Source organism: Melanostigma gelatinosum (assembly GCF_949748355.1).
Source record: "Melanostigma gelatinosum genome assembly, chromosome: 6".
In the NCBI taxonomy this organism is placed as follows: Eukaryota; Metazoa; Chordata; class Actinopteri; order Perciformes; family Zoarcidae; genus Melanostigma; species Melanostigma gelatinosum.
Window position 1 is genome coordinate 13,058,337 of NC_136639.1, and position 23,634 is coordinate 13,081,970.

At 41.7% G+C, this 23,634-nt stretch overlaps 3 protein-coding genes across 3 annotated transcripts; 1 reads left to right on the top strand and 2 right to left on the bottom strand.

Annotated features, from left to right (window-relative positions):
- Positions 1-828: 828 nt before the first annotated feature.
- Positions 829-5,512, bottom strand: LOC306778400 (uncharacterized protein). Its single transcript, XM_079269891.1, has 2 exons — positions 5,272-5,512; positions 829-2,546 (listed from the first exon to the last, which is right to left on the bottom strand). The coding sequence occupies exons 1-2, from the start codon at positions 5,308-5,310 to the stop codon at positions 2,253-2,255; spliced, it is 333 nt and encodes a 110-aa protein (XP_079126017.1). The 5' UTR covers positions 5,311-5,512; the 3' UTR covers positions 829-2,252.
- A 2,323-nt stretch (positions 5,513-7,835) lies between these two features.
- On the bottom strand, positions 7,836-11,734 carry ela3l (elastase 3 like). The gene is made up of 10 exons (XM_079271124.1): positions 11,625-11,734; positions 10,880-10,991; positions 10,492-10,647; positions 10,156-10,244; positions 9,847-9,944; positions 9,536-9,664; positions 9,013-9,149; positions 8,608-8,753; positions 8,082-8,234; positions 7,836-7,959 (listed from the first exon to the last, which is right to left on the bottom strand). The coding sequence occupies exons 2-10, from the start codon at positions 10,956-10,958 to the stop codon at positions 7,942-7,944; spliced, it is 1,005 nt and encodes a 334-aa protein (XP_079127250.1). The 5' UTR covers positions 10,959-10,991; positions 11,625-11,734; the 3' UTR covers positions 7,836-7,941.
- A 2,222-nt stretch (positions 11,735-13,956) lies between these two features.
- bco2l (beta-carotene 15, 15-dioxygenase 2, like) lies at positions 13,957-22,098 on the top strand (the record flags this gene model as incomplete). Its single annotated transcript, XM_079269911.1, has 12 exons — positions 13,957-13,990; positions 15,931-16,108; positions 16,620-16,831; positions 16,962-17,077; positions 17,210-17,312; positions 17,440-17,595; positions 18,713-18,873; positions 19,283-19,453; positions 20,386-20,523; positions 21,276-21,458; positions 21,623-21,733; positions 21,982-22,098. 12 exons carry the CDS (start codon positions 13,957-13,959, stop codon positions 22,096-22,098), a joined length of 1,680 nt encoding a protein of 559 aa, XP_079126037.1.
- Positions 22,099-23,634: the final 1,536 nt, after the last annotated feature.

Here is a 23,634-nt window from a genome sequence, read left to right on the forward strand (position 1 = left end):
GCTAATTTGTAATTTGTGATTTTGGGCGATACAAAAATAAATTGAATTGAATTGAATTGAATTTTTTTTAAATGTACACTACTTATTAATTTGATATGCTATAGTTGAATCTACCGCAGTGTAGGGGATACATAGCTGTCAAACTAATTCCTCTGAAATGTAATTCAGTAAAAGTACAAAGTTTTGCATGAAATCCAAATACTTAAGTTCCTAAATATTGCACTGACTGTAAGTACAGTACTTGTAACAAAGTCACTTTCCACTGCTGCCTTTTGTGTGCTGAAAATAGACAGAGATAAATAATGACTGAAATGAATTAAACTTTGTATAATCAAGTTGCTGGTTATCGGTTAACACTCAGAAGTCCCCTCTGTTATAATAATGCTGGATCGTGGTTAAGAGAAGGATCACATGGGTGTAGTTGACCAACAACAGGATGTGGGTCACTGTTGAGGTCAATATGTTCCTCATTGATAACTTCAGTGCAGGAAGCTGAAGTTAATTATTATTTGTGTTCAAGCTCTCATGTTTTTGTTTCCCAAATTTGGAGGGCTATTAATGCTAATACACACAAAGGTGGCCTAGAAACATTGATTGTGGACCACATTAATTAAAACAGTAAATGATTTTATTGCATCAGATAAAGATGAACTCTCATCCGTACCACGCGGCATAGAGCTCTACGACAATTGAAGGGTTATTTTGTTCATCAGTCTTTGATTGATCAAAGTTCTGTTTTTCGTCAGAATTAAAAAATCCAAGTTAAATTCAAAATACATTTTTGTGAAGGTAACAGTTCACACAAGAAGCCGCAACTCAATTGTGATTTAAGTGATTTATCAAATACCAAACGAGTCATTTCAGTACAAATTACTGTTCATCATTAGGGCTACATGTAATCTGCACAGCAATATATCACGTAATAGAACAGAAAGTGCTGCACAGACAATCAAACCAGCATTTTATTATTTTAGCAAGTTAATTCATACCTGAGATTACATTTTTGTTTCTCGAACACAAAATAAAACCTGATCTCCGTAAAGAGCCCTTTCATTAATCAACATTGGATCTACTCGTCAAGACAAAAACATATGGAGGTATACAGCTCTCTTTATTATGATGATGCAGAGGTACATGTATGACTGCCTTGTCACATTGTCTCTCTTCATTCCTTTAGAGAATATTGACATCACGCAGTTAGTGTGTTAGCTGCAGTACATTCACTCCAATAAATACAAAGGTCACTCGTATGAGACCGTGAGTGTTCAGTAAGTGTCATTTCTGGTGAAGGCTGTAAATGAATATCTTATTCAGGCTTTGGGAGATCATAAAATGAAAGAGAGGCACTCTGGGACACAAGTAACATTTTTGCTGCTGCAAATCCCATGGGAGTTGGATCGGTGAAAGCTTGTGTGTCAAATAGGGAGACTGTCAAACAGGGGCCTCGAGCCCCCTCTCTGGAAACAACACATCAATGCATCCCCTCTTCGATTCTTCACTTGAACTTTATCATTCCCACAAACAATCGTTCCTTTTCTCTCCGTCTGTCTGCCTCTCTGCCCTGTTGTGACTCTCACACACTTTCTCCAGCTACATCTCTCTCCATCCTGACTTTCAGGCTTTTGGTTTTGGCAGCCCTGTCGTTGCCGTTATTCGGGATGCAGCTGGCAAACACGAAGCTGCTCGTGAGCTACTTGTTCTTCTTCTCTTTACCTCGAACATGTTATTGTCACGCTCAACCAACCCCATCAACCCAAAGTATCCCCATACAATCCATTATGTCTTTGCAGTTTCTCCTCCACATCCTCTCCATTGTGTGATATGGAAGGATGAAGATGGCTGAAGTAGAGGAGGAGCTCATGGTCTGCCTGCGGAGAGCGAAGCAAACTGACAGATGGACAGTCCCTGCGACGCACAGCAGAGATAAGAGGATTGGGCCGGCTTGTATGTTGTTGTTGGCCTTGCCACAACTCTTATTGCAGTTAGCTCACTCTGAGCTCCACTGAATGGCGTGATGAGAGGCTGATGGAGAAATGTGAACATGTATGTTCATGCAAAACACGAGTTGATGAATGAAAATAACGAGTACATATGAGTATAAGTGATGAGTAGTTGAAGCCAAACAAAATGTAGAAGAGCACTTAAAATTGCTAGTCCAGCTAGTCTCCGTACACTCTGTAACTCAAGTTTTGGTCTCTACGAGATGGACAAAGTTGAATTTTATCTACATTTCAAGTCTATGTCCTTCATGCTCAGGCTGCAGTCAGCAGGTATTTCTGTTCAGGCATCTTCTCCCTCTTCTCCGGCACTGCTGTGAAACCTGGCACTTGGTGTGAAGGCACCTTGCAGGCCTTGTAGAGGACGACGAAGAGGATGAGGATGAGGACGCCCACCACAGAGTTACAAACGATGGCTATGATGGCCCACACAGACAGGCCCATGATCAGATCGTGCTCCATGGTCGACTGGACTGCCGCCTCCAGACCCATTAAGGACACATCCCACTTCAGAGATGGGTCTGAGGTATACAACTCCACAGATTCTCCCTGGGAAGAAAGAAAATGCATCGCATGAGTTTTTTTCCGAGCACATGTACACATGCACCGTGCACGCACACACACACATGTACACACACGCACACACACGTTAGCATTCTTGGCAACAGTTAACCTGCCTGTCACGTGGGCCAGCTGAGTCTACTATGAGGTCAGCGCAGTGAAGATTACTTTCTCCCTGACAGGGTAGTCACCAGGACAAAGTGGCTTTATCCCTTCAGACACGATTCATATGGAATAATTTGCCTATTCCTGTACCTTTCTTTGCACAAGGGTTTTATCCTCGAGATCTTTTGAGAGGCAATAAGTGCATTATGAGCGTGTCTAATAAAGCGGCACAATGCATTGTATTATATTATCTCTGTACTTGTAATGTATGAGACAATTGAATTCATTTGTTTTGTATAATAATCTGTGGATGATAGGAGAGTATTACAGGACAAGAAAGTGCCTTTCGGCTGCAGTGCTGTGTTGAAACATCCTTTTTTAGACTTGTTTCCTTTACACAGGCGGAGAGTGATGAAGTTATTAAATTGATAAAGAAGGTGCCAGTAAGCACTTTACCTCACTGAATTGTTTTGAATGAGCTTCAGCAGTAATTTTCAGTAATTTTCAGAAGGAACGTGTGGGAATATAGTTGCCAGTTTTGTGGCTAATATTAAATGGGTCACTGAGGTGTGCTTGCTGGTGTGTGTGTGTGAGAGAGAGAGAGAGAGAGAGAGAGAGAGAGAGAGAGAGAGAGAGAGAGAGAGTGAGAGAGAGAGAGAGAGTGAGAGAGAGAGAGAGGGGGGGGGGGAGAAAAAGAAAGAGAAACTGACAAGCATGAGTTGGAGAGTGTAAATATTTTTAGTTTAAGAGATAAAAACTCAAGCTCATTTCCTTGCTTCTATATCTCCCTCCCTTCCCTCTAATGCATTTCTAATGATACCACATATTTCCTCCTCTCTCCAACTGAGGGCAATACTGCAACAGTCCAAGCTTGCTGTTGAGAACTCATTTCAAAGTTATCCTTCCCTTTATAGGCATTTTATGACCAAGCCAAATGAAGATGGATAGCTCCGAGTCAGAGTAGGTGTCAGTGATGCATTTAAACTGCTCTCCAATGCAAGAAGTTGGTTTCTGTTTGAACCAGATGGGTCCCTCTCAGGATGCTGGGGGCATCACTGTAGGGAATGAACCCTCATGATCTCTAACTGGGATTACTCTCAATACAACTGCCCTCACTGCTTTGCAGAATATTTCCAGAACATCCTGAGGAACTTTTTCGCAGAAGTCAGGTGACACTAAGTAGCGTATCAAGTTTACAATTTCAATTAGAGCAAAAGCGAGGAATGTGTATGAGATGACAGAGAGATGTGACAGGGAAGAGTCTGTGTGTGTGTGTGTGTGTGTGTGTGTGTGTGTGTTAGAGGAATTAGTGTGAGCAATGAGGGATGTTTGATATTGATTTCAGACAATCAGTGGTACGTAAAAGAAGAAGCAGCAGTCACAGCAGTTATTCATTATCACCAATTATATTTCATAACATGTACTTCCCAAAGTGCATGATCGTGGTTCATGTTTTAATGACTACAAGGATCATTTGTTTTCATTTGCAAGATAAATTAATTTCCTCTGAATACAAGATAGCTCTGTTTTAGCTGCTGGCCACACTGGAGCAGAGCAAATGTGTTCGGATGGTAATATAACTCCAAAAGAGGATTGGAGACCCAATCGCACACAATAGTAAAATAATGTGTCAGTAACTTCAAATTGAGTTTGAATAAGTTTCAGAAAATGGATTGATCGAATGTTTGTTTTGGTAGATTCAAAGGTTCAAAGATGAGCGCATGATTGGCCCGCCACACACAAAAACAAAAACCCACATCCACTCACTTCCTGAGGCCACAATCAATCCACAGACAGTCCACCTGTTGCCGAATGACTCTGAGCTCTGTGGCTGTAGCAGGAAATAGTTAAGCTTTAGGCTGGTGTCATGTAACAGCAAAATACAGCACCGAGTGTATGCTTGTGGATGCATGTGTGTGTGTGTCAATGGTGCCATTGATTGACATAAAGGCCTTTTGTGTACAAATGCAAACAATCTCATTTGAATGCATGCAAATATAGTCTACATGCATCAAAGGCTGCTTCCCACAGAGGTGGCCAAATTGGTTCTGCACACAGGCAATCACACTTTTGCTTGCAGTGACCACATGGAAAACAGGCCAATGTTTGTGCATAATGCATCAGCTTGCAGTGGACTATCAGAGTGAGTGACCTCCGTCTCATGTGACTGAACTGGCTCCCTTCCTCCCCAGCTCATTAGAGAACACCAGCTGCAAGGCCTACAACTTGGCTATGAAGTCGGGGGAATAAACACTGTTTAGTGCTGACAGTGACACTATTTATAACATAAAAAAGTAAAGCCAACTAGTTGTTGATTTGTAGACACGGTCATAATCAGACATTTAATTATTGGTTGTTCTTAAAGGGGACAGACTATAGTGGTTTATTACTGTTTTGATTGTGGCTGTTTTACGCAAGTATTATATTGCATATCATTTTGAAATACTTTCCAGAATGTTAAGGCAGAACTTTAAATGAATGCACTACTGTTGTTACTCTATTACAGAAAACATCCAACGATTTCATTTTCAAAAACATTTTGTAAAATACTTTTGCTTGTTGTTTGTAGCCTGCTTGCAGTATCACTTTAAGCATTTAAACATCTCACCAGCCTGCCTAGTCCTTCCCTCTGGTGTCCGATGTCCATGTGTTTGTAGCTACTTTTTTATGTCCTCTCCTCCACGCACGCCTCAGCTGCCAAACGCGTCCATATAAAATGTTCAAAATGGACACGGATCTTCAACTAATTGTTTGTAAGGCGGGAACTTTTTCTTCAAAGTACATCACCGAACTCTGCCTGACCGTTTTTGCCGAAATGGCTGGACTGTTAGTGCAGTCAAGCTGGCGGAGTCCTGACCGCTTCTCAGTGACTGCTTAGCAGAGATGCTGGTGTCAGTGTAGCTGCTCATCATCCCCAAGTCCCTCCCCCCTCCTCCATCTATCCCTCCCCCCTCCTCCATCTATCCCTCCCTCTCTCCCTCTCCGAGTCTGTTGCTACTGAGCTATTAATACAAAGGCGCTCTTGGAACATCCCATCACACCTCTGTGGAGAACACATGGTCAACACTTTTACACAAAAGGTCATTGCAACAACCCAACCAGTCAGTGCATGCAAGTAAAAGAGATGTAACATAATGCAAAATAAAACCTGGAAAAACAAAGAAGAAGAAAATGAAAGCAAGGAAAAAAGAGAGGCAGGGTGCACTCATATTGTGATTATTATTGTGCAGAAGGACCTATTTCCAAACTATAGAACACAGTATTTTGGCCTGAACACATGCAGAGCTGCAGTGAATGACACGCAGCCTCTTCACTGCTTAGTTCACTTGAAACAAGTTGCACGAACTTGAACAGCAGCTGCACAAACTCAGAACTTGTTGCCTCCTCTTTTCCTTATTGGTATTCAGCACAGTAACAGGGTGCCCCTGGGGGATTCTGCTGGGCTCTCTCTCTGTCTCCCTTCCTTTGTCTGTGTGTGTGTGTGTGTGTGTGTGTGTGATGGGAGTGGGGCACCATGACCTAAAAAGTTCAGGAAGAGACAAAGCCTTCTTTTGAGGCCTCATTTCCCCCCTCACCACTGGCTTCAGAAAAGCTTTTTGCAGGGGGACAGATCCAGAGATCATCAGTTTAGTTAAAGTGCTGTACTGGTGCACATATGAACAACACTTTAAGAAGTACAATGTTTCAATAAAATATGTGGTGACTGACAATGTTAAGTGCCAGATGATAGTAGCTTTATATGTAACTCAACAAAACAAACTAAAACCATGAACGGGACGATATCATGACATAGTCAGACATATTTAAAGTTCTCTTTAATATTTTTTGCATTGTTATTTAATTTGGATGAATTAGTGCACTCTGTATTTAATCATTCCATATGAATGCAGTGCTCCACCATCAGTACTGTGCACTGTAACAATGCAAAGTGCTTGTCAAAACGGTATCGGCTTCTTCTTTCCAGATGCATTTCAAATGGAGACATGGCAATATCCGTGGATACCTTCATTTCCATCCAAATCAGACTGAATTAGTCAGGGAGCTGCACTTGTGCTGTAGCCTTCATGAGGGTTTAGATGGGATAGTTATCACTGATCACAGACGGATACTCCAGAGACCGATGCTTCAGAAGAGTGATTCATCATATCAGAGAAATGCACTCACATATAGCCTGAGAGAATCACAGACACACGATGAAAACTCCCTGTGTCTCCCTCTGTCTGCTCTTAACACACACACACACACACACACACACACACAGCTTTTCAGAATAAAATGACTCTTTCAATGCAGTGATTTTAATCTATAAACAATCTGTATCACGGTGATTATGATGTAATGAAGTTATAAAAAGACAATAGCTTCAACTTGTCCACCTTTATGGTTGATCCAGTGGGACTGAATTTCAAAAATCACTGTTGTAAAAATAAGAAATAACACTTAAAAAAAGCACACACACAGTAATTATGACTCTTGCACAGGACGTGTCATGTCTGATCACTGCCTCACATGTCACTGAGGACGCTTGCACACCTCCATTACCCTGTCAAAACTGATGTGTGTCTGTGTGAGAATCTTACAAATGTGACGGAAAGAAAAAAAAGTGAGATTAAAAAAAAGAAAAGAGAGAGGCCATTTCATTTCTTTCTTCATTTCCCCTCTATTCTCTCATCCTCATCTCACCACAGCGAGAGAAACAAAATCTAAACTTTTCCATTCTAACCGTAGTTCTTTTCAGGGCGATATTATCAGGAGGAAAGATAGATTCCCCAGTAGAATGGCTTTCATAAAGCCCTCCCGTTGAGAGGGCACAGGGACAAACCAGGTCAGGTTCCAGCTGGGATATTAGATTCATATTTCATATGAAGTACCTATTTCGCAACAGCGCACACCGTTTACTCTCATAATCCAATATGCAACTTGGTGCTATTTGACATGTTGTGACAATTTTGTTTGAATCACCTGCTTGTTTTATGTAAGCTATTCACAGTGTATCACGTTTGTTGGTGCTGTATTTGCAGCCAGAAACATTTGCTATTCTGCACATTATCCCGATTTGAAAAGCTGTCAGAACCAATTTCCTATGATAAGTGTATGAGGACACCTGCTGGATATTTGTTGACATTGTTTATTTTTCTTGCCAGCCACATATGACACCGTTTCAGTAAATGTGTCTTAATAACGTGTAGGATTCATTCTCTATGAGGATGTGAGAGTCTGCTAAAGCTGGAGGGTATCCAAACACAGATGTGTATCTTTTATTGCCACATCCTCATTTTTAGTTGTTCATCATAACCTGAAAACACAAATATTCATTCATCAGAGTCAAATTGAAACAAGGAAACATGCCTTTGCTTTATGCCAAGTGGAGGTGCTTCTCCACAAAATAATTAAAATCCATTTGTGTGTCTCTCTTACCTGGTCGATCCAGTCGTTGAAAGCTGAGACTCTGGTGAAGACAGTGGGTTTCTTTTCATAGTTGCAGCCGAGGCCAAAGACAAAGCTGGCAATGCCATGGACTTCCCAGGATCCCTCTGTGTTCTTACAGTTCAGAGGGCCACCAGAGTCGCCCTGGACAGAGAGAGAGAGAGAGAGAGAGAGAGAGAGAGAGAGAGAGAGAGAGAGAGAGAGCGAGAGAGAGAGAGAGAGAGAGAGAGAGAGAGAGAGAGAGAGAGAGAGAGGAGGGCTTATGTTATATGCATTTGGTGTAGCTGCTGGGGGACTGGCAAGGCACAACTATGAGGATCACAATCAGAATCATTGTTTCACCAAGTATAATGGTGACACAAGAAACATTTGTCACATTCCTTGGCAGCTAGGCAACACTTGAGTGTCATCTTTCCCTGTGATTCCTTAGACATTTTTATTTGAACGCAAATAAATCATTGCATTCCAATTCAAAATTGCTTCACGCAAACACACACACGCACACACACACACTTACATTGCATCCAGCCACGATTCCATCGCCACCGGCACACACCATGGTAGTCCTGACAGCAATATACCACCAGTCAGGCTTAGAGCAGGTAGCATGGTCAGCCACAGGCATCAAAGCCTGCTGCAGCTTATCAGCTATGGGGCCTCCGGCTAAAACACAGAAGCAGAGTCTATTACTGTACCATCATCCACATTGACTCGCCATCTTTCAAATCTGCTGTACAACATTTCCCCCAGCTCAAAATTCACTGCCCGACCCAACTTTTCAATTTAAGAGTAATCCTACCCCCAGAAAAGTTGCATCTAAAATCTCAGGCATGTTATTTTCATCCCAACTTTGGAGGTTTCCACGGGTAACCAAGATCACGCTCACTAAACACAGCCCAGCCTTCCACAAACAGTGACTTACTGGAGAGCCTGCCCCATCCGGTGATGTAGCAGGGGTAGAGGTTGGACAGCACAGTGCCAGCAGCAGGGATACATGCCAGCTGCACCTGGTCGCTCAAAGTCACCGACTCTGACAGCTTGATCAGGGCAATATCATTTCTGCAAGAAAGACAGAAAGAGGAAAAGAGTTATCATTTCTGGATTGTACATTCAAATGAATCACCACAATTTAATTTCTCTAATTTCCCACTGTGGAAAAAGTCCAGCTGCATACTTGAGTGCAGTACTATCTATGGTTAAAGTGGGCCACTCTTATTCGTGTTTTCTTACACTTGTTATTGCCTGTGGAGAAATGTGAGATGCATGAAGATGGAGAACTTGTATCAAAGGAATGCGCTGGAACAAAGTGAATAAATGGAATTTGAGCCTCAGCCCACTTTGTCACCTCAACACATAATAGATGAGATTATGATTTACTGCACGTTGCGGCAGTGCACTCAGGTACTCAGACTGCGCTTTGCACTGTACGGTGGTGCTCGTCTTACCCAAAGGCCACAAAGATCTGGTTCCATTTCTCATGGACAATAATCTTCTCAGGCAGGATGGCCTTGGAGCCAGTTTCTTCCTCCACCAGGTTGTATTTGCCCACGAACACCCTGTAGGAGAACTTGTTGCTGGGGGGAGAGAACAACTTTTGTAGTTCATGACTTGTCTGATCCTCATTTCAATCAGGGGTAAGTAGGGTTAATAAGAACAGAATGAGTACAGCATTTAACAGATCTATGAGTATGTGACTTGTAGTGGTCAGCGCTGGTGTTTTTGTTTTTATATTTCTGTGTCCCTCTGCTGTTCATACTTGATGCAGTGAGCAGCAGTCATGACCCAGTTGGCAGCGATCAGAGATCCCCCACATGTGTGCCTCCACACACCGTCCCTCTCATACTGCAGAGAGATCTGGACACGAAACAGGACAACATCAAGGACACAGTAAGAGGCAGGTTGCGGATGTATAGATGGGGGGGGGGGGCATAGTTTGCTGACTTGGATTCAAAAGCAACATTTAAAAACAAAAATTCCTGGGTCTGGAATTTAATAAGCAGATACCGAACCAAAATGTTTGCCGGTGAATCTAAAAACATTGACAGATGTGTAGATATTAGCATACCTGCCAGGGCCAACTGTGGGGCTTGGCATCTACTCCATTGACCACACGGGAAGTCAGCGGCTCGATGGGTGGGGTGCCACACCCAAGGGCTGGACGAGGAGGAGATAGACATGAGTGTGATGTATGATGAGAGTGTTCAGGAGGTAAGAGAACATTGAAATTACTTTTGATTCTTACATTAGGCACAACTTCATAATTTCTCTATTCAATAAAGAATTGCACTTTGCTAGCTTCCTGTGTGGTAATAGGCTCGCACACTCACTCGCTCACTCACACAAACTTGCAACCATACAGAAACAATTACAGACAGAATTAGGGAATACCAGATGTTCTTACCGCTAGCAATGAGCACAGAGGCCAGCACAATGGGGATCATGTTGATTGATGCTTCTGCTGAGGCACAGCAGGACCAACGCTCTCTTTTAAACTTTTCACCACAGGCAACACCCAGGACGAATCTGGCAACAAACACTCCTATTGGTTTGTCATGGCCTACGGGGATGAAGACGGACCAATGGCAGTGAGGGTCAGAGCAACTGGGTGTCTGACAGAACACACAGGTGTGTTTTCTGGAACATTTCGCATGACCTTGATGTAGAGCTACAGTGTGCGCTCTGTATGTGTATTCACAAGGGTTACCATACATGCATATTATGCATATGTCTGTAAATGTTGCCGACACATACCAGACAACCTTTGCGTCGTATTCAGTTTTTGAACTGACCGTTACTCCTTTCAATGACAAAGGCTCTTTTCTGAAACCTGGAATTAAACGCTTGCATAACAGCATGGGAAGCCAACATCTGGATTTCTGGTATTGACCTGTTTTCTGCGAACTGCAAAAGAAAAATCAAACTCGGGGGCATTACTATGATGAATAACCAGGACAATGAGGAGCAGATGGTGTCACTGGTGCAGAAAATATCGACAGCTACACTACAATCTTTTGACACCTTACTGAACAGCTGAACCAACAATGTTGTTTTTAAAGTTGTTTCAAAGTTTGTTCAGCGCTAGTTTACAGATTGAAGAAAATACTTGATAAGCAGAAAAAAACACTTGAAAGTCAACCACAGCAACACAAACAAGCTTAGACATACTTGGCTTGTTTGTGGGGGTGTTTGTGCATATTGATGTGTCTAAATGTACTTGTGGGTGTGAAAGCATGTCGTGCGTGTGAACTTCTCTACAGCTAGGATATGCAATTAATTGCAAGCTAATTAAAATGACTCTTCAAATCTGTAAAACACAGTCAACGTATGACTGGCCGGTGTCCAGAAGAGACGCCTCCCTCTCTCATTTTCTGATTGAACTCCCAGTATTCATTCATTTTTGTTCGTGGACAGATGACACAAGATAATAAACTCAGGTGTGTTCTATATCAATATAACTACTCAGAAAAAAATATATAAAAAAAAATGTAATTTAAATGATCTCAGTTAATGCGATGAAAAAAACATCAAACTGACCCGAAATATCACCAACCCTTCCAATAGAGTTCACAACCTCTGATCTCCAAAATCGTCTCCTTACAACTGAAATATGTTCATATGCAATAAGATGCAGCCTGTCATGTTCTGAGATGAGGCTTACTAGTTTCATGGCTGAGCAAAGCGAACACCTCATCAACTGAAAGCCCCTCAGGGGTTTGTAACAGGTACATTCAGCCTGTTTTCCCTAGCAGAACAGCAGCTGAACTCTGAATGACACCTACGAGGTTTATGGTATTGCTTTATATTATTTTAGGGCAGTAAACGTTGTACTTGGCCATTCCTCACGTGGAGTAAAAGAGAAAGATTTTGCAATAATGCATAGTTATTATTACGGCAGAACGCTGGTGGCTTCAGGCAGCCTTGCGGTTGTTAGGTAATTTCTCTTGCATTCCTCTTTGTAGCCAACAATACTACCACTGTATGTAGCATGCCTATGCACAGTGGATCTTTTGATTTGTGGCAATCGTCTCATAGTTTAGCCCATTCTGAGCCCCCTCACGTCAATATTGTTAAGCTGTTTTCCTTTAAAAAATAGACAGCTGTATTTCACAGTGGCCGTCTTATTTGCCACAGGCGTGTGTTGTGAGGGCTGAAGTAAATCCAAACATCGGCTGTCTGCTGCTGATTTGCTTTTATCACCATCCTTCCTGATGTTAACAGACGGTCGTCCCTGGCTTCACTTTCGATTGCTGGCACATATGTTTATTTCATTTAGATGTCTTTGTTTACTGTGGTTTCGCTTCAGTGCATACCAACATTTTTAGCTTATCATCTTGAATAGACTCCCATGTTTGCAACTACTAATTTAATTAACTGACCCAACTGGTTTTCCGACAGGTCCTGTGCATACTTGCCAGGTTTCCATTTCCTACATGTTGAGTGGGAGAGAGTAGCAGGGGAGTAGTGGGACTGGGTGCAGCCTGTCTCACCACATATAGTGCTATAGCGTGTGAGGAACCGCTTACTGCTTGAATGTATTATTTATTTGTTTCGGCATTTGAGTATTGTTCTTCTTCATTACATGTCTCACAGTGACATATGAAGAGTTATTCTGTGGTTTTGGAACCACCACAACTATTTCAGATATGAGAGGCCTGCTTGCAGCGTAGGATAGCATGCAATGTCACAGAACTTAAAACAGTTCTCGTCGGGATTGGAATGAACAAAAAATCCTCAATAACTTGTTCATGTGTGTAACGCATTTAAACTACACAGGACTGAGGACACGGCTGTGTGGTGAAGCCTGACCGGAGTGGCTTCTGAAGTGGTAGGAGGCAGACACCAAACACATATACAAACAAAACAAACATTTAACTTCGCTGAATAAAACTCAACTCATCATAAAGTAACATAACCACATGCGCACACAGCTACACACTGATCTTCTTTTCTTCTCTGTTCAGTCAACGTCATCTCCTTATATAGAGCCTCCTATCAGCAGGATTTAGTTCCTACCATGAGTGCAGGGGACACCAATTACTGACTCCAATAGATAACAGACAAAAGCTATACCTTACAGCACCCCTTTAGGTAGCCAACCATTTTATATCGTTTACAATTTGCTATACACTCACAACAATGTCAATCAGATCACAACTAACCTACAAATCTACGTGTACATACTCTACTCCCCACCCCCCATACTTGGTCTGACCCAATGACATCGCGGATGACATCATCCAGTGTATAAATAGAGGAAATGGTTGGGTGCGTCCCCATTTAGCCTCTGGAACACATGGTGGGTATGGTAAACAAACAATTGACAAGCATGGTCACGAAGCTAAACGATGTATAGTGAGATTAGATAAAAGCAGCAAACACGCAGACTACGTGGACTAAGTGTTATATATAATCTAAAGGTCATTTTCACATACATTATTGTTTACAGTATACAACAATAGCAATAACTACATCACTATAACTAGTGACAATATATATACTGCTAATACTACAACTACTGCTGCTACTAATAATAATAAAAATAACATTGAGTTGGGCTTTTGTGTTAGGCATAATGATTCAAACAATTAATTCTTCCAGCAAGAAATTGGAAAAATATACTTAACAACTTTTTCGTTTGCTATCCTTAAGAAACTAATGTATTATGTCAGATTATGCAAACAGAGACCTGCATCATGAAGCAATGGACACTGCTGTTCTTGTCACTTTTAAGACATGGCTTAATGATGGTCATCACTGTACCTCACTGTTGGACTTGAATTTGGCGAGGAACCAAAGGTTCAAAGGTTTTCCTCCTGGCTCGTATAAATCCTCTGTTTGTCTGATCAAATGTGCAGAACAACCAGCCATGTCCAAGACCACAGAGCCCCAGACAAACGGCAGTAAGTAGACTCCACTTACAGCAGTGTAGCCAGATTCTAGCAGATTGCTTTCATTTATAATTTATTTCTAAATATGAATGTGAGGTAGAAGTAAAGATATTTGGTTTGTTGTATTTGGGATATTTTTTGAAAATAACAACACAGAAAGTTCTGGTAATAATTCTTAAAAGAGCCGTACCTTTTGCTTGTCATGCTATTTATTATTATATAATAACAAAAAGTGATAATTCCTTTGAGTATTTAAGAATCTGGTTGACTTCACTCGTGCTACTTGAATCTCAAAACTCTAATCAGCCTCTACAAGAGTGCACGACTGACTAAATCAACATTTCAATTATAGCTAACAAAACAAAGTGCAGACATTCATTTCATGTCTTTTTTAAAGCAAGGACAATAACAAAGGTATCTTACATAAAATCCCTTCTATAGAAATCCACACAGAAACACACATGCAATCAAAGACATGCTCAATGTGGTTCAGTCCTCATGTTTGTTTCAGAGCTGCAGTTTTACAGCACAATAGGACATGTTCTATTGTTTCTGCTCCAAGGTCTCCTGTTGAATCAGAGCTGGTGAGAGAAGGTACACAGTGTCTAATTAACAGCTTTTAGTCATTCTCAGCTGTTAAGTAAAAGAAGACAACTGGCTGCCAGGTCCCTGCAGAGTAAAAATGAAAAGAACAGAAATTAAAAAAAAAAGATGTGCAACGAGGTAACATCCTTGAACACAGAAATACTGTTGGTGCTGTGAAGACGTAATAGCTGTTAAATAAACTACTGTCGCAATTGTGATTGTACAAAAATGAGAGATACAAAAGCAATACCTGAATCTATTATCCGCAACAGTTCTGGCCTCGTATGTGTCGCTGTGTTTTCAAGAGACTCTATTTTGAATGCAGCAGTAGGAAAGTTACATAGAATACCCCCCTAGAAAACGACAGCCCACATTCAGGCATCTCTGCAATGCTGCAGTAATCACAATCCAAACTCGCAAACTCTACATTGTGAGAGATTGTTAAAGCCTACAGCGGTTATCTCTCTATTGCACATTCTCGTTTATATTGTCTGCAGCAGTGGTGTCATGGGAATGAAACGAATTGTGGTTCTGCCGATTGGTCGCAATAACAATTCACACCGTCAAAAAACCTCTGATGTTGTAACCTCAACACAGCATGGGGCTCCGTATTGAACCGAAATGATTTGCCTTTGCTCATCACGTAACTCTCGTACGTATTTTACAATCTTCGTTATGTGTGGCGATATGAGGTGGTGGAACGAGAATTGGTTATTGGATGACAGATGACACAGTAGATACTGCAGGTGTCATTCACAGTGCAAGACTCCAGAGAGTCATAAAAACATTCAAGCAGGAGCTGATACAGCACACAATGACTCCTACCACAGAAGAGGTAATGATTTCCTCACTAAACATTTTTTGATCAGTTGTTTAATTGTTATTTTGAGTGTCTATAGCTTAACATACAGCAGCAGAGGTATGATGTTGTGAAAGTATTACATTCTGAATGTTAAAACACAGTTGTGTCAAATTAAATATATTCAACTGAATTTTTTAAGTTAAAAGTTCCTAAAGACCTTCTTGTTATACGATTGTCTTGATATTGGTAGATCTCGCTGACAATGGCAGCCTGCAAGGGTTAACAAGTGTTTTTCTGTAGCACACACACACACACACACACACACACACACACACACACACTGACATCACTTCCGCTTTCACACTCGTTCAAAGTGGTTTACAGCACCATGCCCATTATTGCAATTGGTGATATACCTGTGAGAGAGAGAGAGAGAGAGAGAGAGAGAGGTGTGTGAGGCCAAAAGTTCAGCTGCATGCTATTTCCACTCTGCTCTATCTCCATAGATGTTTACATTGCACTTCAATCATAAATCAGCCACACAGCGACTCTCTCCTCTCCTCAGTGTCCAGCAGGCAGCGATGTCCGCAGGGCAAGGGGCTGGAGAACATCGAGGCTCTGGTGCGTTCTGTGGAGGAAACCCCTGATCCCATCCCCACCACCATCACGGGAACTATTCCAGCCTGGATCAATGGGAGCTTCCTGAGAAATGGTCCTGGGAAGTTTGAATTTGGAAAAGACAGGTATTCGACAAATACTATAGAATTTAACAACTTAAACAAATTCAAATTTACAGTGCTTTATAAAATACCAATAACGGTATTGATACCTGCAACATATGAAACAATGAGTCAGCAGGCTAAACTTCAACAGTCTACAGTAGTCTTCAGACGGCCCATGATTTGTGCCTGTATCTGTGTATGCATGAACGTAACAGGGTTGTTCAGGATACACAGTTTGGAGATAGTTAGAGAATTATCTGAAGAAGCCACAGAGACATTAAAGCATGTAGTGCTGTCACACTGAGTCACACTGAGTCACACACAGGGTTATTTTTCCATCACCTATGACAAATCAAACTTCTTGTTCTCATGTGGATGATGAAATGAAGTAGTTTTTTTTGCTGATGTTTAACAAAAGTTTGATTCCCCAAATACTTTTTGGGTATTTCTCATTAGCCATTGCCTTACAGAGCTCACTCTCTCTAACTTTGTCTTATACCCTGGGTATAGTTACTTTTCTTTATCGCCTCAGATACACCCACTGGTTTGACGGCATGGCCATGATGCACCGTTTCCACATCTGTGAGGGCAATGTCACCTACAGGAGCCGATTCCTGCGAAGTGACTCATTCGTCGGCAACTCGGAGAAGAACCGCATCGTGGTGTCAGAGTTTGGGACAGTAGCCATGCCTGATCCCTGCAAGAACATCTTTGCACGCTTCTTTTCGCGCTTTCAGACTCCCAGTAAGTGTGTCTTCTTTATATTTTGCATATTCACATGTGTAATCCACTTCAATGCTGTTGAGTTGTATCTGTCAAAGATGTGCTTCGCTGAGGTGTTTAATATGTGACTGACATCTGTACGTGTGAACAGAGGCCACAGATAATGCCAATGTGAACTTCGTCAAGTACAAGGGAGACTATTATGTCAGCACAGAAACCAACTACATGAGACGAGTAGATCCGCAGAGCCTGGAGACGAAGGAGAAGGTGAGTCAGTATCATTAATATAATCGTCACTTTTGAATGCGGATGCTGAAAAAGAGTCGGAGAGCAAAGACGAGAAAGATCGGCGAGTTTTGATGATGACGAAAACAAAGACGATGATGCTGTCCTTTTCAGGTAGACTGGAGTCAATACATTGCTGTCAACTCAGCCACAGCTCACCCACACTATGACCGTGAGGGAGCCACGTACAACATGGGCAACTCCTACGGAAAAAGTGGTAACCTTCGTTCGCTTCATTCCTTTCTTCCCACCTGTCTGCCTACTAAAACATATGTTTATGTAAATATCCTTATGGTATCCATCTTCACAAATTCTGAACATCATTTGTTTTTGGCCTTGCTCAGGTTTCTTCTACAATATCCTTCGTGTGCCTCCTCCTGAGGAGAAAGCAGCAGCAGCAGCAGCAGGAGTGGAGGACTCTGCAGACCTGAATGGAGCCACGGTGATCTGCTCCATCCGTGCTTCTGAACCCAGGAAACCTTCCTATTATCACAGCTTTGGTGAGATTCACACCACAGTATAACAAACACCTTCTGTATGTTGTCTGCATGCTGGATGTACCCTGAATTAATGAGTTCCATGTGAGATTTAGTTTTTTGCCTGCACTGACAGGGTGAGTCTACTTCACTGAAAGAGAGCGTTACAGTTTTTCCTTGCTCTTATTAATTACTCATTTGAATTCCAGTCTAGCCCTGCTTCTTTCTGACAATCACAGCTCCTTTGTATTTCCATTCAGCTCTTCACTATCTATCTGTCTAAAAGTCTGCCTTTGACTCACACGAGTAAGTGTGTGTGTGTGTGTGTGTGTGTACACACTTTCTCTTACGCTCTGTCTCAAAAAAAAGAAAAGAAAATAAACTCATTAATGTAGTTCTCTCCAGGGCTTAATTCTGAGAGCACTGTTACCAACAAACACGACATTTGTGTAATAGTGTTTGTTATAGATCAGCTTTTACTGTTTTATGTTTATATTTCAGTCAGTTATACTTTTGGATTTGGTGGAATAGGCTCTGCTCTTAAGGACACCCAGGAACAAGGATTATTTTCTAATTTAATTACCTTGTTTATTAGGACGAAGGAAGAGAAAAGTTAGGTTATAATGGCCACATACTGTGGTACACCTGTATGAATATGATTGGCTGTTACTGGTCAGCTGATAGCCAAACAGTTGATGAAGAATCCACTGATAGTAAAGCATTAAGTCGATGCCAATCAGCTAATGCAAGCACAACTTTGTTGCTCTGCCCGATCTACAACAATGTTGCTCCATTTGGTTATAGTACTGCACCAGTTCCCTGATAATATCTCAGTCCACATATTTCCGGCAGACCACCCTTGCTTTGCCAGACTGTCTGGCACCAAGAAATCTCAGGAGTGTGGGAACCGTGTACGTTTATACAAGGCACCACATAATTACTTCTGTCAGTAGAGTTACAGTAGTTGGGGGGGGGGGTTTATGTTTAGCCCCAATTTCATGTGTTTTTCTGCTTGCACAATATTTTTGTCTCAAAGGTTGGTACTGATATGTGATGAAATTATGATGAATAAGATGTGTCAATCATGTGTTTTTTTGTTTTTATTCATGCATTTCCTCCTGTGCATGCCCTCCCTCTCCAGTCATGTCAGAGAACTACATTGTGTTCGTTGAGCAGCCAATCAAGCTGGACCTGCTGAAGTTGATGCTGTACAGAATCCAGGGAAAGAGCATTAATAAAGTCATGACCTGGGAACCTCAGTATGACACCATCTTCCACTTGGTCAACAGGCACACTGGCAAGGTGGGTTAGTTCACTGCACAGCAGCAGACACACAGAACAGTGCCAGGTAGGAAACGTAAATCCGTTTGCTGAATAGTCGGAACAAAAGAGGAAAGCTGCCAGCTTATCTCTTCACACATGGTGGAGCTTTTCCCCTATTTATTTGATAAAGTCACACTCTGATAGAGCCTTTTCTCATACATTGTTGCTCTCAATTTCCTCATCTTATTACACAGCATACCCATTAAGCATTCCATATCAAACTCTCATAGTGTGAAGGTGCACCACCATAACAGCAATGCCAGGGAGGACGCTTGTCCTCAAATGTTAAAACCAACACAGAAGCTCTTCTTGTTTGTTCAAAAGCCGTTGTAATCCTTTATCATGGTATTAATACTTCCCCGATTGCTTGCTTTGACTGCGCCAACAGGTGAGTGAAGTGAAGTACTGTGCAGCAGCCATGTTCACGCTGCATCAGATCAATGCTTTTGAGGACAACGGGTTCTTGGTGATGGACATGTGCTGTGGGGACGATGGTGATGTCATTGGAGACTTTACACTGGAGAACCTCCGTAGAGGCTCGGGAGAGGAAATGGACAAGGTTAATTCATACAGTTTGACTCAGGATCATATTCACACACACACATGATTAAAAGTGCCTAACAGGTTTTATCAGTTTGTCATCGGTGAGCAGCTCAGATTGAGGTTCTGGCTTTTAGTAAATGATTTCAACAGTTTTTTATAGAACATCTATTGACACTATTGTTCAGCTAATATATTGGTTGTATTCTTAACATTACAATCACGTTCTCCATCCACCAAGTGTTTACTGACTTTAATAAAAAAGTCATTGCGTAGGGGCCATCTTTTTTCACCTCTGTCTCTCTGTCTTTGTCTCTCTCTGTCTCTCTCTGTCTCTCTGTCTCTCTGTCTCTGTCTCTCTGTCTCTCTGTCTCTCTGTCTCTGTCTCTCTCTGTCTCTCTCTGTCTCTCTGTCTCTCTCTGTCTCTCTGTCTCTGTCTCTCTCTGTCTCTCTCTGTCTCTCTCTGTCTCTCTCTGTCTCTCTGTCTCTCTCTGTCTCTCTCTGTCTCTCTGTCTCTCTCTGTCTCTCTCTGTCTCTCTCTGTCTCTCTCTGTCTCTCTGTCTCTGTCTCTCTCTGTCTCTCTCTGTCTCTCTCTGTCTCTCTGTCTCTCTCTGTCTCTCTCTGTCTCTCTGTCTCTCTCTGTCACTCTGTCTCTCTGTCTCTGTCTCTCTGTCTCTCTCTGTCTCTCGCTCGCCTCTTATTTTTTATTTTTTCTAGATCAAAGTTTTTGGTACAATGAACTTTTAAAATCTCTGCAATTTCAAATGTAGTGAAGGTTTTTACTTGTATCAAAACCTACAATAACAAAAATAATATAGATTTCCTCAAACGGATTTTTTGTAAGTACTTTGTATGTTTTCGGGTCGTACTGTCCCTGAGGTTACATTGCACCTTTCAGTCAAAGGAGCCACGCTCACAGGTTTTTCATGTCTGTCTGATTTCATTTGGCAGTTTTACAACTCGATGTGCAGAAACCTCCCAAGGAGATACGTCCTACCCCTGACTTTGGACGAACAAACTCCTTTGGATCAAAACCTTGTCACTCTGCATAACTACAAAGCCACAGCAAAGAAGACTAAACCAAGAGAGGTATACGATTAAACAGAGTGCAGTACGGTCTACAATGCAATATGTTTACCTGAGCATTACACTCAATTTGGTTTTCCTGGACTCAAGTGAAGATTGAAGTCTATAACCATGATGAATATAGCCAATTCACTCCCACACACTGTGTAATTATTGGGCATGATGAGACACTGAAGGTACTTCCTGCAAGATCGTCATTTCATGACATACAGCAGATAAAAGTGTTTTCAAAATGGGAATCCATCATGCGGCTGAACAATTGCCATTTAACAGCTTGTGTGGCACACACACACACATGTGTGCACACACACACACACACACAGTTCAATATTTTCTTATGGTAGAATAGAGCTGAAACGTTGAAAGCAAATGTGATGTTTTAGTTGTCATGGCTACCTGAGTGACACTGTCCTCTGTCCTCAGTGATGTACATGTAACAAGTTGAAAAACAGCTGTGAAAGTGCTGCTGGCCACCATTTGTCATTGAAGATAAATACGGGCTTGTAATTGCAATAGGAGGTACATGTATTCCAAAGTAAAAATAAAAGAAATTGATTTATTCTCAACTCAAGTTAGAGGATCTTGTGCAGGTATCCATTTACGTGTTTTAGAGAACAATGCAGTATTGATTCCAGCTCACATCAATGTACAGTAAAGCAGGTCGGTTGGTGTGCATTATGTGGGCACATTTCTTTGGCTGAAATGTATAAGTTGCACTGAAAGTAAAATCTTCACTTTCTCCTGGCACCCTCCAGGTTTACATGACTCACGAGGAACTTCACGATGACGAGCTGCTGCAGTACGGTGGCCTTGAGTTCCCTCACATCAACTATGACCAGTACAATGGCAGACCCTACCGCTACTTCTACTCCTGTGGCTTTGGACACGTCTTCAGTGACTCCCTGCTCAAAATGGATGTCCGCACCAAGGAGCTTAAGGTCTCTATCAATCAGAGAGTACTTAGGGATACCTCATTGTTAACTGTTAACATCAAAGTTACTTCTACTGCTGCTTCTCTATCACTGAGAGCAGGAGGTTGAGAGTAGGTTTTATAACATGAAGCAGCTTAGAGTGACGGGGATGTTAATGTGATCTGCCCTAGGTGTGGCGTTATCCTGGCTTGTATCCGTCTGAGCCTGTCTTTGTTGCGTCGCCCAAAGCTACTGAGGAAGATGATGGAGTGGTTTTGTCAGTCATCATCACACCCAGAGAAGTAAGTTAAAACAAGTAATTCTCCTTCAAAAAAAAAAACCAGTGCAGTTTGACACACTACTTTTAAGATGTATATTGAAAACAGATACATAACCACAGCTTCCAAAGTAGACTGTATACGTGTGACCTGATCATACATGTGTTCTTTACTATGCATGGAGAAGACAAACGTTCCAGTACTTTCACCATCGTTATTGTGAGAAGGGTGTTTGTTTTTTACATAACCCATCTAATCTTTTCTGTTTCCAGGAGAAAAGTACTTTCCTACTTGTTCTAGACGCGAAGACCTTCACTGAGCTGGGAAGAGCAGAGGTCCCTGTCAATATCCCATACGGGACCCACGGCGTCTTTAACAAGATGGGCTAGATGTGCCACTGTTTGCAACTCTGGCAAATTCATGACATTTAACCAGCAAACCAACCTCTTTATCCACAGAATGTCACTGTCTCTGTTGATGTCATTGCATGTAAAATTCCTGAACTGTAAAAGAAATGAGAGCTGGGAAAAAAACCTGCAGACTCATGCTATTTGTTTGCACCCAATCATCAGAAAGATGGCAATCTTTTTGCAGACTAACAAGACAGAAAGCCCAGCGTGTTCTCATGTGCTCTTGTAAGATTTTGAAACTGCCTTTAGACGATGACCAGACTCCCATGCAGACGGCCCTTACTTGGAAGAAATAATACTTGACATGGAAAGCCTCAGGAACAAAACAAAACATGACAGTAAATACACACATTGAAATAAAATCGGTTTAAACCCAAATTGTTTTTGCATCATCACGCCACTGGAAACGCTATACTCCCTGTGAGAACAGAACAGCACTTAGGATACATAAAAATGCATCAGAGGAAATTCAATTTCTGTCAAAGTAATGTGATAGAAATGGACAACGTCTGAAATGCCTGGAAAACAGATGGATCTAACTGGTCGATAGCCTCCAGAGAGTCTAGCAGAGGTCACATCAAACATGTAGTGCTGTTTAAACGCTCCAAACAACCCAAAACAAAGTTGACATAAACATAAACATTGACATGTAGAACCTTGTGAGCAAACGGGAGCAGTTTGCCGTTTCTTTGTATTAAACTGCGAGTTTGAGTGAAACATGCAGACCCTACCCAGAATGCAGAGCTGCACTGGTTACGCCACCGTCTCCACAATTGACTTTGCTGATGCTTATTTCATCGGCTGTTTTCCCTCTCACATGGATTTGAACAGATTATTTAAACTGACTTCGGGCTCTAAACATGATACAGGCACTGATGGCTGTGTGAAAGCTGAGACATTTCAAAAATATTACAACCCATATATATATATATTTATATTCTTTGCCTTTTTTAACATTCCAGAATAGACTTTCAGTCGGCAACAAGTCCCAACCTTCAATAATGTATGACTGTACAGTACACCAAGGCAGAGGTTTCATCTATAGCTTCTCTTACACTTAACTGAATAAAACAAGAGGGAATAGAGCTATAGTGTACTGTTATTTGATTTAATGTCGTTAATTTAACACTGGGAATTAACGCTGCTTATGTTTTGTCATGTCCCTTGCTCAACTCGGGTTGTGTCTCCTGATAAGCATGCTGTACAGGTCTCCCAAGATACACATTAATTAGCCCATAATTCCTAGTCTAATCAGTCATGCTTAACCTCCGTGTGCTTGCGTGTGTGTGCGCGTGTGTGCGCGTTTACTCATTTGCTCAGTTCATTATTAGTCTCTGCAACGAGAGAGATACAGCGACCTTTGCCCTCGGATAAATCTCAAGCAAAATTTTGTTTCTGCAAATCTGTGAGGCGAAGCAAACTCTTATCAATCTTGCCAAAAACCCTTTTAATTCAAAGTATTATTATATCACGAGGGTCAATGGTGCATTAATTGTGTTCTGGAAAATCAACATT